The sequence below is a fragment of the Heptranchias perlo genome, chromosome 41 (genome assembly GCF_035084215.1).
Source record: "Heptranchias perlo isolate sHepPer1 chromosome 41, sHepPer1.hap1, whole genome shotgun sequence".
Taxonomy (NCBI): Eukaryota; Metazoa; Chordata; class Chondrichthyes; order Hexanchiformes; family Hexanchidae; genus Heptranchias; species Heptranchias perlo.
Genome location: NC_090365.1, coordinates 9,237,800 through 9,260,680, shown reverse-complemented (window position 1 = coordinate 9,260,680; position 22,881 = coordinate 9,237,800). Strand labels below are relative to the sequence as shown.

The 22,881-nt window shown below is 49.8% G+C and overlaps 1 protein-coding gene across 2 annotated transcripts; it reads right to left on the bottom strand.

Moving 5' to 3' along the window:
• Nucleotides 1-22,607, bottom strand: LOC137305847 (SERTA domain-containing protein 1-like). 2 transcript variants are annotated; one of them, XM_067974778.1, is made up of 3 exons: nucleotides 22,515-22,607; nucleotides 11,098-11,186; nucleotides 1-3,038 (listed from the first exon to the last, which is right to left on the bottom strand). In XM_067974778.1, the coding sequence occupies exons 2-3, from the start codon at nucleotides 11,109-11,111 to the stop codon at nucleotides 2,237-2,239; spliced, it is 816 nt and encodes a 271-aa protein (XP_067830879.1). In that variant the 5' UTR covers nucleotides 11,112-11,186; nucleotides 22,515-22,607; the 3' UTR covers nucleotides 1-2,236. The 2 variants fall into 2 exon arrangements, with proteins under 2 accessions (XP_067830879.1, XP_067830880.1); XM_067974779.1 differs by lacking the exon at nucleotides 22,515-22,607 and adding an exon at nucleotides 14,628-14,680.
• Nucleotides 22,608-22,881: the final 274 nt, after the last annotated feature.

The following is a 22,881-nucleotide window of genomic DNA, read 5'->3' as shown; positions in this document are numbered from 1 at the left end:
AAAAGGAAAAGGTTTATTGTTCTTAAATTAATTCTGTTAAGCTCAGAAGCTGCATAAAGTCAATGATTATTTACTTAATGCTGACAACAACAGGCTCAGAAGGACTGGCACGGTCCATTTGCCAATTTACCCAGGGGGGAGGGGGACAAACATTCATCCCTCTGTCTCGGGGTGGGGGGGGGGGGATTTTGTCCCCCTTCCCACCCACATCGAGCTCCAAGATCTAGAGCATCCAAGATTTTGCCTGGTCTCTCAATAAATAGATTTGGTGAATCGCACTCAGTAACCCTTGGACGCGAGCTTTAACAGTGGCACACTCTGCCCGCAGTGTGCGCCACGGACAGTCAGCGCCCGTCCCACCTCCAGCATGTACACGACACGGTGAATGTCCTGTTTACAAAGAAGCACAGCATCGAAAAATATACAGGGCCATCAAACAGCTGAAGGAACTGGGCAGACCCCACTCGATGGGCACTGGGGGAGGGTAGAGATGAGGGGAGAGCCGTACCCGTGGAGCCCGTGCCCCGGAGAGAAAAAAAAACAATGGTGAAAAGAACTGATCAAATGAAAGGGTCTTTGCACCGTCACCCAGGCCCATGAGTCAACATCTATTAAGTGCCACACGTTACCATCTTGGAGCAACGAAGACATGCAAGAGAACAAAAATATATATCAATATTAACATACATACAAAAAGTTAAAACCGGGCATGATGTATAGGAGGAGTTGGTCACAGTGAACTCGAGGTGCTGGGTTGTTGGTCCCTGAGCTGGAGTGGCTCGGCCCAGGATGTCGAGTCCCAGCAGACCAACAAACATCTGATATCCGGGCCCCTGCCCAACCTGTACAATCCCTCTCTTTTTGCCTTAAAATTCGAGCGGGGGCTCAGGACTGAACGGTCGGCAGCTGACACCAAGTGAGACGAGACATACAGAGAGGGAGAGAGAGAGAGAGAGAGAGAGGCTAACGCACGAGCTAGGAGAACAAGGAACAAACTCTCAGCCTTGCCCGAGACTGAGCCGCATGGGCTGGGAGGTTGCGAGGTGCGATGCCCGAGTTTGCTGATCTCAGCCAGGGCAGTGGGAAAGGTTGGAGGTGAGGGGTGCTAAAATTAGCCTCAGTATCCCTGGGCCATGGAGCGGGAGAAAAATCAGCACCCCTTGGTCGAAGTGCCGGCGTGCATGCATTCCAGCAATAAGGGCTGGAGAGCAGGTAAAGTTCTATTTGAACATCGAGGGGTATATATTGTGCACAGGACTGTTACAGCCCATCTCATTACAAGTTATCCCCCCTCCCACGTGCTCACACTCGAGTGAAGACCCCCCCGCCCCCCTCTATGCAAAACACCCCCAGCCCCACCACCCCTCAGGGTTACATCAAGGTTTACAGCACAGAAACAGGCCATTCGGCCCAACTGGTCTATGCCAGTGTTTATGCTCCACACGAGCCTCCTCCCACCCCTATCAGCATATCCTTCTATTCCTCTCTCCCTCACGTACTTATCTGGCTTCCCCTTAAAGGCACCTTACGTGTACAAGTGTCTGCCAGCAAGCTGCTGGGATCGGTCATGTCCTCGGGGGGCAGGGGGGCGGGGGAGTGCGATCCCCGAGGCTTCAGAATGGAACGAACGGCCCAACAAGATAAAGTGGACCATTTTCGTTAAAACGGGGACTCTGCAGGAGGGAGCAATTGGAGGTCAGAACTCCGCACGGACACCTCCCTATAAAACGGGAATTTTAAAAAGTGCTGCGGGACAGGGAGAGAAAGAAAGAGGGGAGAGAAAGAAAGAGGGGAGAGAAAGAAAGAGGGGAGAGAAAGAAAGAGAAAGAAAGAGAAAGAAAGAGGGGAGAGAAAGAAAGAGAAAGAAAGAGGGGAGAGAAAGAAAGAGAAAGAAAGAGGGGAGAGAAAGAAAGAGAAAGAAAGAGGGGAGAGAAAGAAAGAGGGGAGAGAAAGAAAGAGGGGAGAGAAAGAAAGAGGGGAGAGAAAGAAAGAGAAAGAAAGAGGGGAGAGAAAGAAAGAGAAAGAAAGAGGGGAGAGAAAGAAAGAAAGAAAGAAGGGAGAGAAAGAAAGAGAAAGAAAGAGGGGAGAGAAAGAGAAAGAAAGAGGGGAGAGAAAGAGAAAGAAAAAGGGGAGAGAACAGCCCCAGAGAGTTACTGTGCAAGTCTTGCTGGCTTTTGGAAACACCAATTATTGTTTTGAAGTCTACAAACGAGAAATGAAACGCTGGCACAAATCGTCATCCGATCAGAAGGTCCATCAGATTCTCCAGCTCAGTAAAGTCCGTCCTACTGTTGTGGGCCTTCGCTGAGGGGGAGCCGCACCAATCCTTCCCGGGCTGGCCGGTGGAAGTGGACAAGGGCTTGCCCATGCTCCAGGCCCCGGCGGGGAAGCTCTGCTGAGGGTCGTACATGGAGGTGTCGATGTCCTCGAAGATTTCGTCCAGGGAGCCGTCGATGAGGAAGTCATTGGAGTCGACACTTTCGAAGGACCCGAAGATGGAGTCGGGGGGTTTGGGTTCCCGCGCCTCCCCCCGGGGGTCAGGGGCGGGCGGCTTGAACGGCAGGAGGTGCTCCTCTTCGGCCCAAGACTGGCAGGGCGAGGGGCTCAGGTCCTGCACAAAGTCCAGGTCCTTGAGAATGGTGGAGATGGCGGAGGACAGGGAGCTATCGTTGCCCGAGAGGAGGCAGAACGGCGCCTCGGCGCAGTCCGGTGACGGAGACGGGAGGTTATTGTTCAGGTCTGGGGTCTCGGCTCCCGGTTTCGAGGCGGGCGCCGGGCGATTGGCGCCGTCACCGGTCGGCAGGCGATGCCCGCTCTCTCGGCGTATCTCCTCCCGGAGCCGGCGCAGGGTGTTGGCGATCAGCACCGAGCGGCACAGGTTCCGCTCGGCCAGGACACAGCTCTGGTGCAGCTTGAGGAGGGAGAGGTCGAGCAGGGAGCCACACTGGAAGGCGGGCGGTGAGTGATCCGGGACGGCGGCCTGGCAGGAGTCACCATCTTCACCCCGTTTCCTCTTCACTCCTTTACCCAGCGTGAACCTGGGCAAAAAAGGGAAAGAAAGACACAATCGGTAACAAGAACAGGAAAGGCTGGAAATACTCAGGTCGGGCAGCATCTGTGGGGAGAGAAACAGAGACCTCACGTCAGAACATAAGAAACAGGAGCAGGAGGAGGCCATTCTGCCCCTCTATCTAGCCTGCTCTGCCATTCAATCAGATCATGGCTGATCTTTGACCTCAACTCCACTTTCCCGCCCGATCCCCATATCCCTTGATTCCCCGAGAGTCCAAAAATCTATCCATCTCAGCCTTGAATATACTCAAAGACTCAGCATCCACAGCCCTGTGGGGTAGAGAATTCCAAAGATTCACAACCCTACTGGAACTGGAAAAAGTTGGAAGTTTAAGAGTTTATAAACAAGTACAGAGGCAACGAAAGAAGTGTGGTGGGGGAAAGAACAAAGGGAAAGGTCTATGATAGTGCAGGAGAGACTAAATGACAAGAGGGTGTTAATGGGTGTTAAAGAAACAAAAGATGGGTCCAGAGGAGGCGTAAATGGCAACAGCAGAACCATTACCAGCACCTGCTGTCTGAGTAAATGGGGTCGGAGGGTTTGGGATCAAGCCTGAGGACTGGGAGAGTTTTAGAAACCAGCAAAGGACGACCAAAAAATTGATAAAGAGGGAGAAAATATGACAGTAAACTCGCAAGCAATATAAAAACAGATAAGAGCATCTATAAGTATGTAAACAGGAAGAGAGTAGCGAAAGTAATCGTGGGTCCCTTAGAAGCAGAGACAGGAGAAATTATAATGGGGAATAAGGAAATGAGAGAGACAAATATTTTGCATCTGCCTTCACAGTACAGAACGCAAAAACATTCCAGAAATAGTGGGGAACCAAGGGTCTAATGAGAGTGAGGAACTTAAAGTAATTAATATTAGTAAAGAAAAAGTACTGGAGAAATTAATGGGACTAAAAGCCAACAAATCCCCTGGATCTGATGGCCTACATCCTAGGGTTCCAAAAGAGGTGGCTGCAGAGATTGTGGATGCATTGGTTGTGATCTTCCAGAATTCCCTCGATTCTAGAATGGTCCCAGTGGATTGGAAGGTAGCAAATGTAACCCCTGGAACTACAGGCCAGTTAGCCTGACATCAGTCATCGGGAGAATGCTGGAATCCATTATTAAGGACATGGTAACAGGGCACTTAGAAAATCATAATATGATTAGGCAGAGTCACCATGGTTTTTTTAAAAGGGAAATTGTTTTTGACAAATCTATTAGAGTTTTTTGAGGATGTAACTAGCTGGGTAGATAAAGGGGAAATCGGTGGATGTTGTATATTTGGAATTTCAAAAGGCATTCGATAAGGTGCCACATAAAAGGTTGTCACATAAGATAAGGACTCATGAGATTGGGGGTAATATATTAGCATGGATAGAGGATTGGTTAACAGACAGAACACAGAGAGTAGGGATAAACAGATCATTTTCAGGTTGGCAGGCTGTAACTAGTGGGGTGCCACAAGGATCAGTGCTTGGGCCTCAGCTGTTTACAATCTATATTAATGACTTAGATGAAGGGACCGAGTGTAATGTATCCAAGTTTGCTGACGATACAAAGCTAGGTGGGAAAGTAAGCTGTGAGGAGGACACAAAGAGTCCGCAAAGGGATATAGACAGGTTAAGTGAGTGGGCAAGAAGGTGGCAGATGGAGTATAATGTGGGGAATGTGAGGTTATTCACTTTGGTAGGAAGAATAGAAAAACAGAATATTTTTTAAATGGTAAGAAACTATTAAATGTTGGTATTCGGAGGGATTTGGGTGTCCTTGTACATGAAACACAGAAAATTAACATGCAGGTACAGCAAGCTATTAGGAAGGCAAATGGCATGTTGGCCTTTTTTGCAAGGGGGTTGGAGTACAAGAGTAAGGAAATCTTGCTGCAATTGTACAGTGAGACCACACCTGGAGCACTGTGTACAGTTTTGGTCTCCTTATCTAAGGAAGGATATACTTGCCTTAGAGGTGGTGCAACAAAGGTTCACTAGATTGATTCCTGGGATGAGGGGGTTGTCTTATGAGGAGAGATGGAATAGAATGGGCCTATACTCTCTACAGTTTAGAAGAATGAGAGGTGATCTTATTGAAACATAAGATTCTGAGAAGGCTTGACAGGATAGACGCTGAGATGTGGTTTCCCCTGGCTGGCGAGTCTAGAACTGGGGGACCATAGCCTCTGGATAAGGGGTTGGCCGTTTAGGATTGAGATGAGGAGAAATTTCTTCACTCACAGGGTTGCGAATCTTTGGAATTCTCTACCCCAGAGGGCCGTGGATGCTCAGTCGTTGAGAATATTCAAGGCTGAGCTCGATAGATTTTTGGACACTAAGGGAATCAAGGAATATGGGGATCGTGCGGGAAAGTGGAGTGAGGTCAAGGATCAGCCATGATCTGATTGAATGAAGCAGCAGGCTCGAGGGGCCTACTCCTATTTCTTACGTGCTTAAAATGGGAGCAGTGGTTATGACTTGAAGTTATTGAAATTAATGTTGAGTCCAGAAGGTTGTAAAGTGCCTCATTGAAAGATGAGGTGCTGTTCCTCGAGCTTGCGTTGAGCTTCATTGGAACAGTGTAGGAGGCCGAGGACAGAGAGGTCAGAGTGGAGAGCGGGACAGAGAACTAAAGTAGCCAGCGGCCGGAAGCATTCAATAAAGCGATCACCCAATCTGCGTTTGATCTCCCCAAGGTAGAGGAGACCGCACTGTGGGCAGCGAATACAGTACACTAAGTTGGAAGAAGTACAAGTAAATCGCTGCTTCACTTGGAAGGAGTGTTTGGGGCCCTGGACAGTGGGTGAAAGGGCAGGTACAATCAAGAGGGGCAAAAGAATGAGAGTTCCACCCCTTCATTAAGAAGAGGACAGATGCTCCCTCGGTGGACCACTGCAGCACTGTGCCCAGACCAGGAGCTCGACCCTAGCCTGTGCTGAGGTAGTTCAGAAGATGCTACAACCAGCGTCAGAGGGGGGAAAAGGTCAGCCACTCCTGGTCGAGCAGAAATCTCCTCCAATTAAACATTGGGAAGACAGAAGCCGTTGTCTTCGGTCCCCGTCATAAAATCCATTCCCTCGCCACCGACTCCACCCCTCTCCCTGGCCACTGTCTCAGGCTGAACCAGACTGTTCGCAACCTCAGCATCAGGGGAATGGGATACAGAGTGGAGCTACAATAGGGGGTGATGTGCAGCCATATATAGAGAAAAAAAACAAGTCAGCTTGGAAGACAGGGCAAATATGTGAGGGCAAGGCTGGATGGCATCTATTTTAACGCAAGGAGTCTTGCGAATAAGGTGGATGAACTGAAGGTGTTGATAAACACATGGGAGTATGATATTGTTGCTGTCACAGAGACATGGTTGAGGGAGGGGCAAGACTGGCAGCTCAATATTCCGGGGTACAGAATCTTCAGGCGAGACAGAGGGGGAGGTATAAGAGGAGGGGGGGGTCGCAATATTAATTAAAGAATCAATTACTGCCATAAGGAGGGATGATATATTAGCAGGTTCCTCTAATGAGGCCATATGGGTGGAGCTTAAAAACAAAAAGGGGGCAAGCACTTTGATGGGAGTGTACTATAGGCCCCCAAACAGTCAGGGGGAGATAGAGGAACAGATATGTAGGCAAATCTCAGAAAATTGTGCAAATAATAGGGTAATAATAGTGGGGGATTTCAACTTCCCCAATATTAACTGGGATACTCAGAGTGTAAAAGGCTTAGAGGGTACGAAATTCTTAACGTGCATCCAGGAGAGCTTTTTGAGCCAGCATGTAGAAAGTCCTACAAGAGAGGGGGCGGTACTGGACCTAATTCTAGGGAATGTGGCCGGCCAAGTGGAAGAAGTGCTAGTAGGTGAGCACTTTGGTGACAGTGACCATAATTCGGTGAGATTTAAGGTGGTCATGGAAAAGGACAGGGAGGGGCCGGAAATAAAGGTTCTAAATTGGGGGAAGGCCGATTTTAATAGGATAAGGCAGGATCTGGCCAAAATGGACTGGGATCAGCTGCTTGTAGGAAAATCCGCATCGGAGCAATGGGAGTCTTTCAGAAGGGAGATTGAGACCATACAATGGCAACATGTTCCCGTAAAGGTCAAGGGTGGTTCCAAGAACTCCAGGGAACCTTGGATGTCAGGGGATATACGAGAATGGATTAGGAAAAAAAGGAGGGCTTTTGGCAGATACAAAAGGCTAAAGACGGAGGAAACCCTAGAGGAGTACAAAAAGTGCAGGGGGATACTTAAAAAAGAAATTAGGAGATCAAGGAGGGGCCATGAAATAACACTGGCGAGCAAAATAAAGGAAAATCCTAAGATGTTTTATAAGTATATTAAGGGTAAGAGGATGACTAGGGAAAAAATAGGGCCCATTAGGGACAAAAATGGCAATCTGTGTGTGGAGCCGGCAGATGTAGGAGGGGTTCTAAATGAATTTTTTGCATCTGTTTTCACTATGGAGAAGGACGATGTAGACATAGAAATACGGCAGGGGGACTGTGATATACTCGAACATATTAACATCGAGCGGGAGGAGGTATTGGCGGTTTTAGCAGGCCTAAAAATGGATAAATCCCCAGGCCCGGACGAAATGTATCCCAGGCTACTGTGTGAGGCAAAGGAGGAGATTGCGGGGGCTCTGACACATATATTCAGAACCTCTCTGGCCACAGGGGATGTGCCAGAGGACTGGAGAACCGCTAATGTAGTACCATTATTCAAGAAGGGGAGTAGGGAAAAACCGGGGAACTACAGGCCAGTGAGCCTAACATCAGTGGTAGGAAAATTATTGGAAAAAATTCTGAAGGACAAAATTAGTCTCCACTTGGAGAAGCAAGGATTAATCAGGGATAGTCAACATGGCTTTGTCAAGGGAAGATCATGTCTGACTAATTTGATTGAATTTTTTGAGGGGGTGACTAGGCGTGTGGATGAGGGTAACGCAGTGGATGTGGTATACATGGATTTCAGTAAGGCCTTCGATAAAGTCCCCCACAGGAGACTGGTCAAGAAGGTACGAGCCCATGGAATCCAGGGTGCCTTGGCACTTTGGATACAAAACTGGCTTAGTGGCAGAAGGCAGAGGGTGATGGTCGAAGGTTGTTTTTGTGACTGGAAGCCTGTGGCCAGTGGGGTACCACAGGGATCGGTGCTGGGTCCCTTGCTGTTTGTGGTCTACATTAACGACTTGGATATGAATGTAAAAGGTATGATCAGTAAGTTCGCTGAAGATACAAAGATTGGTAGGGTGGTAAATAGCGAGGAGGATAGCCTCAGTCTGCAGGACGATATAGATGGGTTGGTCAGATGGGCGGAACAGTGGCAAATGGAATTTAACCCGGAAAAGTGCGAGGTAATGCACTTTGGAGGGACTAACAAGGCAAGGGAATACACAATGAATGGGAGGACCCTAGGCAAGACAGAGGGTCAGAGGGATCTTGGTGTGCAAGTTCACAGATCCCTGAAGGCGGCGGAACAGGTAGATAAGGTGGTAAAGAAGGCATATGGGATACTTGCCTTTATTAGCCGAGGCATAGAATATAAGAGCAAGGAGGTTATGATGGAGCTGTATAAAACACTGGTTAGGCCACAGCTGGAGTACTGTGTGCAGTTCTGGTCGCCACACTACAGGAAGGATGTGATCGCTTTGGAGAGGGTGCAGAGGAGATTCACCAGGATGTTACCAGGGCTGGAGCGCTTCAGCTATGAAGAGAGACTGGGAAGATTGGGTTTGTTTTCCTTGGAGCAGAGGAGGCTGAGGGGGGACATGATTGAGGTGTACAAAATTATGAGGGGCACAGATAGGATGGATACTAAGGAGCTTTTTCCCTTCGTTGAGGGTTCTATAACAAGGGGACATAGATTCAAGGTAAAAGGCGGGAGGTTTAGAGGGGATTTGAGAAAGAACTTTTTCACCCAGAGGGTGGTTGGAGTCTGGAACTCACTGCCTGAAAGGGTTGTGGAGGCAGGAACCCTCACAACATTCAAGAAGCATTTGGATGAGCACTTGAAATGCCATAGCATACAAGGCTACGGACCAAATGCTGGAATATGGGATTAGAGTAGACAGGGCTGATGGCCGGCGCGGACACGATGGGCCGAAGGGCCTCTATCCGTGCTGTATAACTCTATGACTCTATTTGACCCTGAGCTGAGATTCCGACCCCGTATTGTCTCCATCACAAAGACCGCCTACTTCCACCTCTGTAACATCGCCCATCTCCGCCCCTGCCTCAGTCCATCTGCCACTGAAACACTCATCCATGCCTTTGTTACCCCCAGATTTGACTACTCCAATGCTCTCCTGGCCGGCCTCCCATCTTCCACCCTCCATAAACTTGAGCTCATCCAAAACTCTGCTGCCCGTATCCTAACTCGCACCACCCCGTGTTCGCTGACCTACATTGGCTCCCGGTCCGGCAATGCCTCGAATTTAAAATTCTCGTCCTAGTGTTCAAATCCCTCAACGGACTCACCCGTCCCCATCTCTCCAATCTCCTGCAGCCCGAAAACACACCTGCGTTCCTCCAATTCCGGCCTCTTGCGCATCTCCCACTTCCTTCGCTCCACCATTGGCGGCCGAGCCTTCAGCTGCCTAGGCCCTAAGCTCTGGAATTCCTTCCTTAAAACGCCTCTCTACCTCTCTACCTCTCTCTCCTCCTTTAAGACGCTCTTTAAAACTTCGACCAAGATTTTTGGTCACCTGTCCTAATGTCTCCTTCCATGGCTTGGTGTCAATTTTTGTCTGACTTACGCTCCTGCAAAGCACCTTGGGACGTTTTACTACGTTAAGGCGCTGTATGTCGCATGTTGCTGCTGATTGGTCCCACTGACTGATCGCTGTCCAGTGACCCCCCGCTGGGGTGCGTGGGCTCATCACGCACACGGACAATGGGCTAGGAGAGGACACGGACAAATAACTCGGACACCGGCTCATACACAAGGAACAGCCGCTTGGACGCGGTGGGAACGGCTGGTGTCTGTGGGACCCTCACCTTCAGGAGAGGGAAGGCGGCATCGGCAAGGCAGCACTTATTGCCCCCGAGGACATTGAGTCGACCGTGGGACTGGAGTCACGGTGTAGGCCCGGACTGGGTAAGGACGGCAGGTTCCCTTCCCTGAAGGACATTAGCGAACCCGTTGGGGTTTTTTACGACAATCTGGTCAGTTTCCGTTGCCGGCCTAAAAACGACCAAATTTTTAGAGCTCGATTTCACAACTTGCTGTGGCGAGATTTGAACTCACGACCTCTGCCTTGCTGGCTCAGTAACCGAACCACCTGCACCTACCCTGTGGGTTTTAATCATTAAATGGCTCGTATGTGGCATCCCAAACCGTGTCTGTTGGCGGTAAGGGTCCCACATGAATTGTGCTCGTTGCAGACTTGACCCAAAGACCTGCTTGGGGTGGGGTGGGGGGGGGCAGGATGTGTACAGAGTTGTGCCCCCTTCCAGGAAGCAAATACCTTCAGGGGAGGGGGGGGGGGTAAATTGGGAGGAATACACACAGAGCCCCCCTCCCGGGATTGGGTTGCCACCAAGTGATTGGCACCCCATCCACCACCCTAAACATTCACTCCCTTCACCACCGGCGCACCGTGGCTGCAGTGTGTACCATCCACAGGATGCACTGCAGCAACTCGCCAAGGCTTCTTCGAAAGCACCTCCCAAACCCACGACCTCTACCACCTAGAAGGACACGGGCAGCAGGCGCATGGGAACAACACCACCTGCACGTTCCCCTCCAAGTCACACACCATCCCGACTTGGAAATATATCGGCCGTTCCTTCATCGTCGCTGGGTCAAAATCCTGGAACTCCCTTCCTAACAGCACTGTGGGAGAACCTTCACCAAATGGACTGCAGCGGTTCAAGAAGGCGGCTCACCACCACCTTCTCAAGGGCAATTAGGGATGGGCAATAAATGCCGGCCTTGCCAGCGACGCCCACATCCCATGAACAAATAAAAAAAACCCCGCCGACTCCTCGTTCCATATCCTCTGTTCAAGAACAAGTTTCGGTGCCAAGGACTCTCACTGACCTGATGGCAGCCATTAACCGCTTCTGAGAGATTGTTCAGTAAGCCGGTGAGTTGTTGCTTCGCACAGCCGTGTCTTCACCATTCAACACCTAGAAACAACAGGAGAGAATGCGGATTAGCTCTGGGGTCCTGTTACATAGACTAGCACAGAAACAGGCCATTCGGCCCAACTGGTCCGTGCTGGTGTTTATGCTCCACACGAGCCTCCTCCCACCCTGTTTCGTCTCACCCTATCAGCATATCCTTCTATTCCTTTCTCCCTCATGTGTTTATCTAGCTTTCCCTAAAATGCATCTATGCTATTCGCCTCAACTACTCCTTGTGGTAGCGAGTTCCACATTCTCACCAATGTCTCAGTGAAGAAGTTTCTCCTGAATTCCTTATTGGATTTATTAGTGAATATCTTGTATTTATGACCCCTAGTTTTGGACTCCCCCACAAGTGGAAACATCGAAAGACTCAGGTCAACGCTGAAGACAGCAGAGGAGAGATGAGGCCAATCACCCATGGGTGCTCAAAGAAAATGGCGGGGGGAGGGGCTGTGCTCGTCTCTAACAGCTCCCCAGGGTCTGGCATCGTCCCCACGGACTGGAGGGAGGCCCATACGATGCCAATATTCAAAAAGGGCAACGTTAGAACCAGGAGATTACGGGCCCATTAGCTTTAAGCGCCAGCCCCTGCTCAGTGGGCCACACCCTCGCCTCCTAGTCAGAAGGTCGTGGGTTCGAGTCCCACTCCAGAGACTTGATCACAAAATCCAGGCTGACACTCCCAGCGCAGTACTGAGGGAGTGCTGCACTGTCAGAGGTGCCGCCTTTCGGATGAGACGTTAAATGGATGTGTCTCTCGGTCACTGCGATCCCCTGGAACTTATTTGACTGACTTTGGGGGGGGGTGGGGGCCAGAAAGGAATTGCCCTGATTTTTTTCCCCCCCCCCGAATTGGTCTGGGGGGTTCTTTCCTTTGCTCTTTGCCTCTCCCAGGAGATTCCGTGACTGACTGATGGTGCCACAATGTTAAGTTACACCATGACTGTGTTGGATGGGCTCGATGGACAAGGTAGTCTCTTCTTGCCCATCATTCAGACACGATCGTAATGAGGAACTGCTGGTTACCGACACCAAGGTTAGGTTTTAATAGATTGTAGGAGGAGATGAAGATGGAGGAGCTCCACAGGACTGAGGCACTGGGAGAGACGGAGTTACAATAGGAGACGGTGCCTTATGTCTTGCTTTTAACACAGTGACGATGCCCCCACACCCCGTGAGACCCCACCATTTCCTGATTAAGAGACTAATATGCCCCTCCTTTCTCCCCACCCCAGAGAACTCCAAGCAAGAGTAGCTCCCAGTGACTTCCCCCATCCCCACTTACCCTTCAGTAACAGTTACAACTATGGACTCGGGCCCACAGAGCGTTTGCAGTGGTCCCACCCCAGCTAGCTCACGGATCAGCTACTGAACCAGGAGATTGTCTCACCTGTGTAGATGGATACCATATCGTGCAGAGCAATTAATCAGTCAGTGGGCACTGCACCATCGAATAAAGACTAGCAGAAGTATCTCTTCCGCTCTTGATAACACTGCCCCCGTGTACAGTACAGAATAAGGAGTATATTACCTGATAGTACGGTACAAGGGCCATGTTGTCTTACAGACCAGGACAGTCCCAGGTCTGATCCTTGGCCTGTACAGCGAGCTCTCAGCAGGGTCCCATTGCGGGAGGGGGGGAAATGGGGGAGATTAAAACAGCCAGGGTGCTTGCTACAGATCCCTGTCCAGCTGGAAAGTGCACCCATGCAGAGGCCTCACGAGGGCAGGTTTGAGCTAGTCCATTACGTCCCCTTCCCCCCCCCCCCCCCTCCCAGCCAGGGTCCAGGATGCAAAGGTGCGACTGGAGCATGCAGTTCCAACCGGGCCAAACCAATGTTACCAGCGCTGGGGATGCCCAGACCACAGTCCTCTACATTTACAAAGACCCATGGATTGAGTGAATGGAAGCTGGAGATTCCCTCACAGCTCATCTCATTCCTGTCCTTGCAGCAAGTCTCTCGGGTGTCAGCGGGTCGCACTCTCACCTTGAGTCAGAAGGTCATGGGTTCAAGTCAAACTTGTTCCCAAAATCTAGGCTGACACTCCCAGTGCAGTACTGAGGGAGTGCTGCGCTGTCAGAGGTGCCGTCTTCCGGATGAGATGTTAAACCGAGGCCCCGTCTGCCCCCTCAGGTGGATGGAAAAGATCCCATGACACTAATCAAAGAAGAGCAGGGGAGTTCTCCCCGGTGTCCTGGCAAATATTTTCCCCTCAACCAACACCTAAAAACAGATTATCTGGTCATTATCACATTGCCGTTTGTGGGAGCTTACTGTGCGCAAATTGGTTGCCGCATTTCCTACATTAAAACAGTACTTCATTGGCTGTAAAGCGCTTTGGGACGCCCTGAGGTCGTGAAAGGCGCTATATAAATGCAAGTCTTTCTTTTCTTTCTCTCCGGTACAAAGGTGTACAGTTCCTGTACGATGTGTGCAGGAGAGGAGAGATGAACGCGGGGTGCGTACAGCAACCAGCAACAGCGCCCAGTTATAAATCACTGGCTTTCCAACCCCAGCGCCCAAGCTCAGCTACCAGGAGACGTTTCTCACTGGGATGCCCATCTCCTCCCTGGATCATTAGTCACACTGTCGCCCAGCTTTGCCAGCAGATGGGACGAAGGGCAGGATAAAAATAACCAGCGGGGAGTCTGAAGCAACAGGGTTAAAATTACACCAAAAAGTACAAGGAAAACAGGGTGAAAGGCAATCAGAAACAGGAGGCTTCGAGAAACCAAGGGGAACTGAGCAAAATCCTCACACCTGGAGCACCGCTCCGAGTTTCAAACCCTCCCACATTGATCTGAACTGTTCAATCTTTAGATGCTGCTACTCCCCTCCTCGAGACTGGCGAGACGACCCCCCCTCCCGACAATCGATAAGGGACCCAGGAGGAACTCAGCATAAAAATCACAATTTAAATCTGCCCTGTTTGGACCCCCCTCCCTCCCTCTCTCTCTCTCCCAACCCAGAAATATCTCGACTTGACTGTTCCGGAGAATCAGGCTTGGCTTTTTCTGGAGTTAATTCCATGCCTGCTTCCCAGCTTGTGATGGGAATCCCGAGCTCTGATCGACGGTGCCCAGGGAGACGGAGCAGGGTGGAAGACCCTGGAGCTAAATCACCGACCCCCCACCCCCCAGCGACCTAAAGTGCCAGGTCAAAACCCCAGGTACAGCAGTAACGACAGAGACACGAGAAAGCAGCTGGACAGCTCTGAGGCAGACTGCGCCCTGCCAATTCCCTCGGTTCCCGGGAAGCTTGGACCTAGAACGTACGGCACAGAGGCAGGCCATTCGGCCCGTCTGATCCGTGCCGGAGTTTATGCTCCGCACCAGCCTCCTCCCAACCTACTATTCCTTTCTCCCCTTAAATGCATCCAAGACCGTAAAATAGATAGATAGATAGATAGATAGATAGATAGATAGATAGATAGCTCTACCTGCCTCTGAGGAGTACACGCAGCTGCCTGGATCTGTGCCGACTGGTTACTGTCAAACAGCAGCTCAGCGTGACGCCCTCCCAGTCACATGATAAAGAGTAAAGCCAACCCACACACACACACACACATAGGAAGTGAAACTGAAAATTAATAGGGCTGCCCTCCAGTCAGAAGCTGATTCACAGTCTTAGTAATTCATAGTTAAGGCTCCACTCCTCCCCCTCCCCATCTGTGTCCAGCTCCCACCTGGGTTGGGACATGGTACAAGCTGCCCCCAAATCCCACCCACCACATTCAGTCATCATTTCTAACATCGGTGCCCACCTTTCCCCCCCCCCCGGCGGTGGGTGGGCCGGCCGGGCTGCTCGCCTCGCCCGATTGGCCGTGCCTATTCGACCACAAGTGGCATCACTGCCAAGCCCAACTATCCAGTAGAAGTCGCTGCATAGGGAAACCTGGCTGATTTCACCCCCACTCCGAGCCCAGGGTCTAATCTCAGCCACCGCTACCACTGAGCTCTTGTGGCGGGAGAAGAGCCTGGACCGACCTAACCCGAGGGGCTCGGCTGCTTGCTGTGTGAACCCACAACAAAACTTCACAGGTGACCAAAAGCTTGGTCAAAGAGGTAGGTTTTAAGGAGCGTCTTAATGGAGGAGCGAGAGGTAGCGAGGCGGAGGGGTTTAGGGAGGGAATTCGGGAGGGAATTCCAGAGCTTAAGGCCCAGGCAGCTGAAGGCACGGCCGCCATCAATGGAACGATGAAAATCGGGGATGCGCAAGAGGCCAGAATTGGAGGAGTGCCGAGATCTCGGAGGGCTGGAGGAAGTTACAGAGATAGGGAGGGTGCGAGGCCATGGAGAGATTTGAAAACAAGGATGAGAATTTTAAAATTGAGGCGTTGCCAGACCGGGAGCCAATGTAGTTCACAGAACCGTGGGAGGGCTTCAACTGGAGTGTTCACAACTGCCTGGAGTTCGCCCTGAATTTTCTCGCTCTGATTTTTACACGTTTGCACACATTGACAACAATTTCACGGTGGCTTTGAGGAAAGACCAATAAAGACAGACAGACTTGGATTTATATAGCGCCTTTTACGACCTCAGGACGTCCCAAAGCGCTTTACAGCCAATGACGTACTCTTGAAGTGCAGTCACTGTTGTAATGTAGGAAACGCGGCAGCCAATTTGCGCACAGCAAGATCCCACAAACAGCAACGAGATAGCAACCGGATAATCCGTTTTTCGTGATGTTGGTTGAGGGATAAATATTGGCCAGGACACCGGGGGGAACTCCCCTGCTCTTCTTCGAAATAGTGTCGTGGGATCCTTTAAGTCCACCTGAGAGGGCAGACGCGGCCTTGGTTTAATGTCTTGACAGAAAGAAGGCACCTCCAACAGTGCAGCACTCCCTCGCTACTGCACTTGGAAGTGTCAGCCTGGATTATGTGCTCAAGCGTCTGGACCCACAACCGTCTGACTCAAAGGCAAGAATGCTATCACTGAGCCACAGCCGACGCCTTGGTGCAATTGTCCATCAGCACCAACCCGCCCCTGGGCGGCTGCTGTCTAAACAGGTACGAAGATCTCACTTGCAATAATGGTTATCATCGGTATTCCTGGCAAGGCAGCAGTGTAAGCAGCCTTCTCCCTCGCCCCATGAAGCAGTTTCTCGGACTGCATGATCAGGAGGCTCCCCGATTGGGGTTCAAACTCTGGGTTGCTAGTCCAGGACCATAACCACCACATCATCAATTCTGGCCTCTTGCGCATCCCCTGTTTTCATCGCTCTGCCATTGGTGCCACAGCTGTTTAGGCCCTAAGCTCTGGAATTCCCTCCCTAAACCTCTCCGTCTCTCTCCCCTCCTTTAAGACGCTCCTTAAAACCTACCTCTTTGACCAAGCTTTTGGTCACTTATCCTAATATCTCCTTATGTGGCTCAGTGTCAAATTTTGTCTGATTTACACTCCTGCGAGGTGCCTTGGGACGTTTTACTGCGTTAAAGGCGCTATATAAATGCAAGTTGTTGTTGTTTTAGCTTCCAAAACCTGGTAACATTCTACAAACCACTTCCCCCCCAAGGCATTGGGAAACGTTTCGAGGTCAGCCTGAGATGTTTAGGAAGGGCTTTCCAGTAACAGTACACAGAATGTTATTCCTCTTTCACCAAACCTGCCCTGCATCATAAACATGTGATTGCAGCACAATTAAATGGGCCTGCTTTAAGGAACTCATTCCACTGAAAGCAGCTCCAGGATCTCACTGAAAGAAAGACTTGCATTTACATAGCACATTTTATGACCTCAGGACGTCTTTTACATCCACCCGACAGGGCAGACGGGGCCTCGGTTTAACGTCTCATCCAAAAGACGGCACCTCCGACAGTGCAGCACTCCCTCAGATCGTCAGCCTAGATTTTGTGCTCAAGCCTCTGGAGTGGGACTTGAACCCACAACCTTCTGACTCGAGAGCGTTGCCCACTGAGCTGTGGACGACACGTGTGGAATCAGAAGCCGCTCATTTAGTTCCGGTAGAGAGGCGTCCGACAGCCAGCTCGCTCCGAGGACATTGCTTACAAATCGGTTCCCTTATCCCAGCCGGAGATTCAGAAGAGCCGAGTGTACAATTCTGCCAGCGGGAGAAGGGAGCCAGTTTCGGTAGCGGCAACACTGGACACCGGCTCATAGGATCCGGACTGGAACAAGTGCCAGTGTAAAGCTACTTTTATATCGCTCTGGTGCCATGCTAGTGTCACCAGCTCTCTGATAACACCAGAGCAAACCCGCCAGATTCACCAAAGCCAGGAAAATACGGTCATTTTGCATGCATGCAGGTACAGCGAGCAATAAGGAGGGCAAATGGCATGTTGGCCTTTATTGCAAGGGGGTTGGAGTACAAGAGTAAGGAAGTCTTACTACAATTGTACAGAGGTATGGGGACACCTCACCTGGAGTACTGTGCACAGTTTTGGTCTCCTTATCTAAGGAAGTCCAACAAATTTATTTTAAATTCCACAAGCTTTCGGAGGCTTCCTCCTTCCTCAGGTGAATAGTGTGGATAGTATTCACCCGAGGAAGGAGGAAGACTCCGAAAGCTTGTGGAATTTAAAATAAATTTGTTGGACTATAACTTGGTGTTGTAAAATTGTTTACAACTGTCAACCCCAGTCCATCACCGGCATCTCCACATCATATCTAAGGAAGGATATACTTGCCTTAGAGGCGGTGCAATGAAGGTTCACTTGATTGATTCCTGGGATGAGAGTGTTGTCCTGTGAGGAGAGATTGAGTAGAATGGGCCTATACTCTCTGGAGTTTAGAAGAATGAGAGGTGATCTCATTGAAATGTACAAGATTCTGAGGGGGCTTGACAGGGTAGATGTTGAGAGGTTGTTTCCCCTGGCTGGAAAGTCTAGAACTAGGGGGTCATAGTCTCAAGATAAGGGGTCGGCCATTTAAGACTGAGATGAGGAGGAATTTCTTCACTCAGAGGGTTGTGAATCTTTGGAATTCTCTACCCCAGAGGGCTGAGGATGCTGAGTCATTGAGTATATTCAAGGCTGAGATAGATAGATTTTTTGACTCTAGGGGAATCGAGGGATATGGGGATCGGGCAGGAAATTGGTGTTGAGGTTGAAGATCAGCCATGATCTTATTGAATGGCGGAACAGGCTTGAGGGGCCAAATGGCCTACTCCTGTTCCTATTTCATACGTTCTTATTTTAAAACCTGGGTCTTCCTGAACACCATCCATGGTGAATCCCGCAAGTAGACTGATACGGCCAGCCGGCTGTGCCAGATTCGCAGGGCAGAAGCTGGCAGCTCTGGCTCACCCCAAGGAAGTCCGGTTTCCAGCGGCCCCTCAACATACCCGTTGATTAGTCTGGTGGCCTCGCGGTTACGGCACTGAACTAGCGACCCCGAGTTCAAATCCCACGATGGCAAGTTGGGAAATTGAATCCAATAAATCCAATTAATTGTGGGCTGGCACCGGGAAAATGAATGGCCATAAAAAACCAACTGGTTCCGGAAATGGAACCTGCCATCCTTACCCAGCCTGGCTATGCGTGACTACAGTCCCACACTATGTGGGTGACTCTTAATGCCTTCAGGGTACTGAGGTATTATAAGTGTTAACTATCTTTGTTATTCATAGCCCAGGAACAAGCATTATGAGAAGAACAGCAATTCAGAGCAATGGATGACTACAGGAGGGACAGGGACACGAGGTGTTAATGGGAAAACTTGACATTTCTAACTGGATGAGTCGGAAGGGATCAGTGGGGGCTGAGAGAGGGGGAGGGGATCCTACACATGAGTCAGGGCTGACTCATTCCCACAGCACGATAATCAGAGCTGGACAGCAAAAACCAGCTCAGCAGGGAATGTTCAGGACTGAGATTAATAGATCTTTGTTGGGTAAGGGTATCAAGGGATAATGGAACAAAGTCGGGAGAATGGGGTTGAGATACAGATCAGCCCGCGACCTAATTGAATGGCGGAACAGGCCCGAGGGGCTGAATGGCCTCCTCCTGTTCCTAATGACCAAGGAATAAAACGACAGGAATTATGGAAACCTGAACATATTGGGGGGTGGGGGAAATCTCATAAATGCCGACCGACGCCTTACTTTGAATTCCAGAATGTTCTGCGTTACCAGGTGTGTACCCTTCAATCTGATTGGAAACCAAGAACACAAGATTATGATGGGGCTCGACAGGTTAGATGCTGTTTCCCCTGGCTGTAGAGTCTAGAACTAGGGGGCAGAGTCGCAGGATAAGGGGTCGGCCATTCAAGACTGAGATGAGGAGGAATTTCTTCACTCAGAGGGTTGTGAATCTTTGGAATTCTCTACCCCAGAGGGCTGTGGATGCTGAGTCGTTGAGTATATTCAAGGCTGAGATCAATAGATTTTTGGACTCTAGGGGAAATCAAGGGATATGGGGATCAGCCATGATCTTATTGAATGGTGGAGCAGGCTCGAGGGGCCGTATGGCCTACTCCTGCTCCCATTTCTTACATTCTTATAACAGGAGTTTCACTGTGCTGCCAGTTAGAGGGAGACATTACCACAGACTGTTAAGTAAGCTTTAGTACTTGCATGCAGACGGAATGTTGAGATACATAACTTGGAGTATAACATATAAATTCAGAGTGGTCATTTTAAAACCGTATTTGGCCCTGGTGTGACCATATCTGGAGTACTGCGTGCAGATTTTGGTCCCCTATCTCAAAAAGGATATTCAGTTATTGGAGGGATACAGAGACGGTATAAACCATCACTTAGAAAGGCATGGATTAATCAAGGACAGTCAGCATGGATTTGTTAAGGGAAGGTCATGTCTGACTAACTTGATTGAATTTTTTTGAGGTAACAAGGTGGGTCGATGAGGGTAGTGCGTTTGATACAGTCTACATGGATTTTAGCAAGGCTTTCGACAAGGTCCTATATGGCAGGCTGGTCAAAAAAGTAAAAGCCCATGGGATCCAAGGGAAAGTGGCAAGTTGGATCCAAAATTGGCTCAGTGGCATGAAGCAAAGGGGAATGGTCAGGTGTTTTTGTGACTGGAAGCTTGTTTCCAGTGGGGTTCCGCAGGGTTCAGTACTCGGTCCCTTGCGTTTTGTGATATATATTAATGATTTAGACTTAAATGTAGGGGGCATGATTAAGAAGTTTGCAGATGAGACAAAAGCTGGCCGTGTGGTTGATAGTGAGGAGGAAAGCTGTAGACTGCAGGAAGATATCAATGGACTGGTCAGGTGGGCAGAAAAATGGCAAATGGAATTCAATCCGGAGAAGTGTGAGGTAATGCATTTGGGGAGGTCAAACAAGGCAAGGGAATACACAATAAATGGGAGGATACTGAGAGGTGTAGAGGAACAGAGGTACCTTGGAATGCATGTCCACAGATCCCTGAAGGTAGCAGGACAGGTAGATAAGGTGGTTGAAAAGGCATACGAGATACTTTCCTTTATTAGCCGAGGCATAGAATATAAGAGCAGGGAGGTTATGCTGGAACTGTATAAAACATTAGTTAGGACACAGCTTGAGTACTGTGTACAGTTCTGGTCACATTACAGGAAAGATGTGATTGCACTAGAGAGGGTACAGAGGAGATTTACGAGGATGTTGCCGGGGCTGGAGAATTTTAGCTATGAGGAAAGATTGGATAGGCTGGGGCTGTTTTCTTTGGAACAAGAGGCTGAGGGGAGATTTAATTGAGGTGAATAAAATTATGAGGGGCCTATTTCCCTTAGCGGAGGGATCAATAACCAGGGGGCATAGATTTCAAGTAATTGGTAGAAGGATTAGAGGGGAACTGAGGAAAATCTTTTTTCACCCAGAGGGTGGTGGGGGTCTGGAACTCACTGCCTGAAAGGGTGGGAGAGGCAGAAACCCTCAACTCATTTAAAAAGTACTTGGATGTGCACTTGAAGTGCCGTAACCTACAGGGCTACGGACCAAGAGCTGGAAAGTGGGATTAGGCTGGGTAGCTCTTTTTCAACCAGTACGGATGGGCCGAATGGCTTCCTTCTGAGCCATAAATTTTCTATGTTTCTACGTTAACCTCTTTGACAGAGCTTTTGGTCACCTGTCCTAATATCTCATGCGGCTCGGTGTCAAATTTTGTTTGATAATCGCTCCTGTAAAAACGTCCTGGGACGTTTCACTACATTAAAAGGTGCTATATAAATGCAAGTTGTTGTTAAGGGGATGGTGGATGAGGAAAGATCAACTATTCTGGATCTGTTCTCTCTTGATAAGGGGATATGACAGAGATGTTTAAAATTATGAAAGGGGAGGGTTGAGGGAAGAAGACTCAGCTAGGAGACCTGTTCCTGATCACTATCCAGTGATTGCAGCCGGAAAGTGTGCATACGAACCGAAAACATGACCAGGGTCAGCCATGCTGCCCTCCACAGTCGAATAGTCTGCCGAAACTCACTATCTAGGCCTCGCGCACGAACAGCGGCCGCTCTCGTGTGTCGAAGGGCATCGAGCGCCCAGAGACCATTGCCAGTGACAGTCACAATAGAAACAGGGGCAATCACAGCCACGGGGACTGGCTCTTACAGATGGTTACCTGCCAACTCGGCCACAGTAACCGAACCCACTTCCAGCACCAGCAACCCAAATGCCTGGTCTCCTCCTCTGCACAGACTGCAATCAGGACACTGCCCATCGTGCCTGCTCTTTGAAAGAGCTATCCAATTAGTCCCACTCCCCTGGCCCTTTCGCCATAGCCCTGCAAATGTTTCCCCTTTATCCAATTCCCTTTTGACAGTTACTATTGAATCTGCTTCTACCGCCCATTTACAGGCAGTGCGTTCCAGATCATAATTCCGGCTAAAAAAATCTCATCTCGCCTCTGGTTCTTTTGCCAATTACCCTAACTTTCAGTACTAAAGCACCCTTCAGTACAAACCCACTCCCAGAAAGTTTTCTCTCTCTCTTTAAACGGCACTAATAGAGTTAAAGTGGAGAGGAGGGAACACGGTCAGAGCGGAGTCTGCTCCTTTCGTCACGATCCCGAAGGCGCTCTCTCCTGCCAGGCTGAGCGATGAATCATTCGCTATTTACGAAGTAGTACACACGCAATTCTCACCACCTTCTTCCTCTCAATCTCCCCCACACGCCTTTTCCCTCCTTTTCTTTCTTTACCTCTCTTTTTTTTTTGAAAAAAAAATCTAAAATATCAGGACCCAACACAAACTAGAGCTTTCGGGCAATTTAATTTCAAGTCAAATTCAATCTTTCAGTGAAATTAACAACTCTTTTTCTAAAAAAAAAGAGGACCCTTTCTTACGCTAGAAGCGGGGCTGGAAAACATCAGGATTTATAAAAGTATCCACTTTGGAAAGATACATGAAACTGACACTTTGTAACTCACCCGCTGAGTCCAGTGGCCGCCGCCGCCAACGCGCTACATTGTAACCTTTCGCTGTGTCAGTTTCGCTCCCTTTGGCGCGTGTCAGCTGCTTCCGATCGCGGACCCGGATCTAGTTGCCGGGCAACTTGAGGAGGGGGAGGGGTTTGGGGTTGGTGGGGTGGGTTGGTCTCGCATTGCCGGGCGTGAGCGCCTGCGCACCAAGGTGGCCGTCGCGTTGCCTTTCGGGAGTTGTAGTTCTGAGGGAGCCAGCAGCAGCCATCCAGGCTTTGGAACACAGGAACAGGAGGAGGCCATTCAGCCCCTCCAGACTGTTCCGCCATTCAGTTAGATCATGGCTGATCTGTCTCTCTCTGGAAATGAGTGTGCT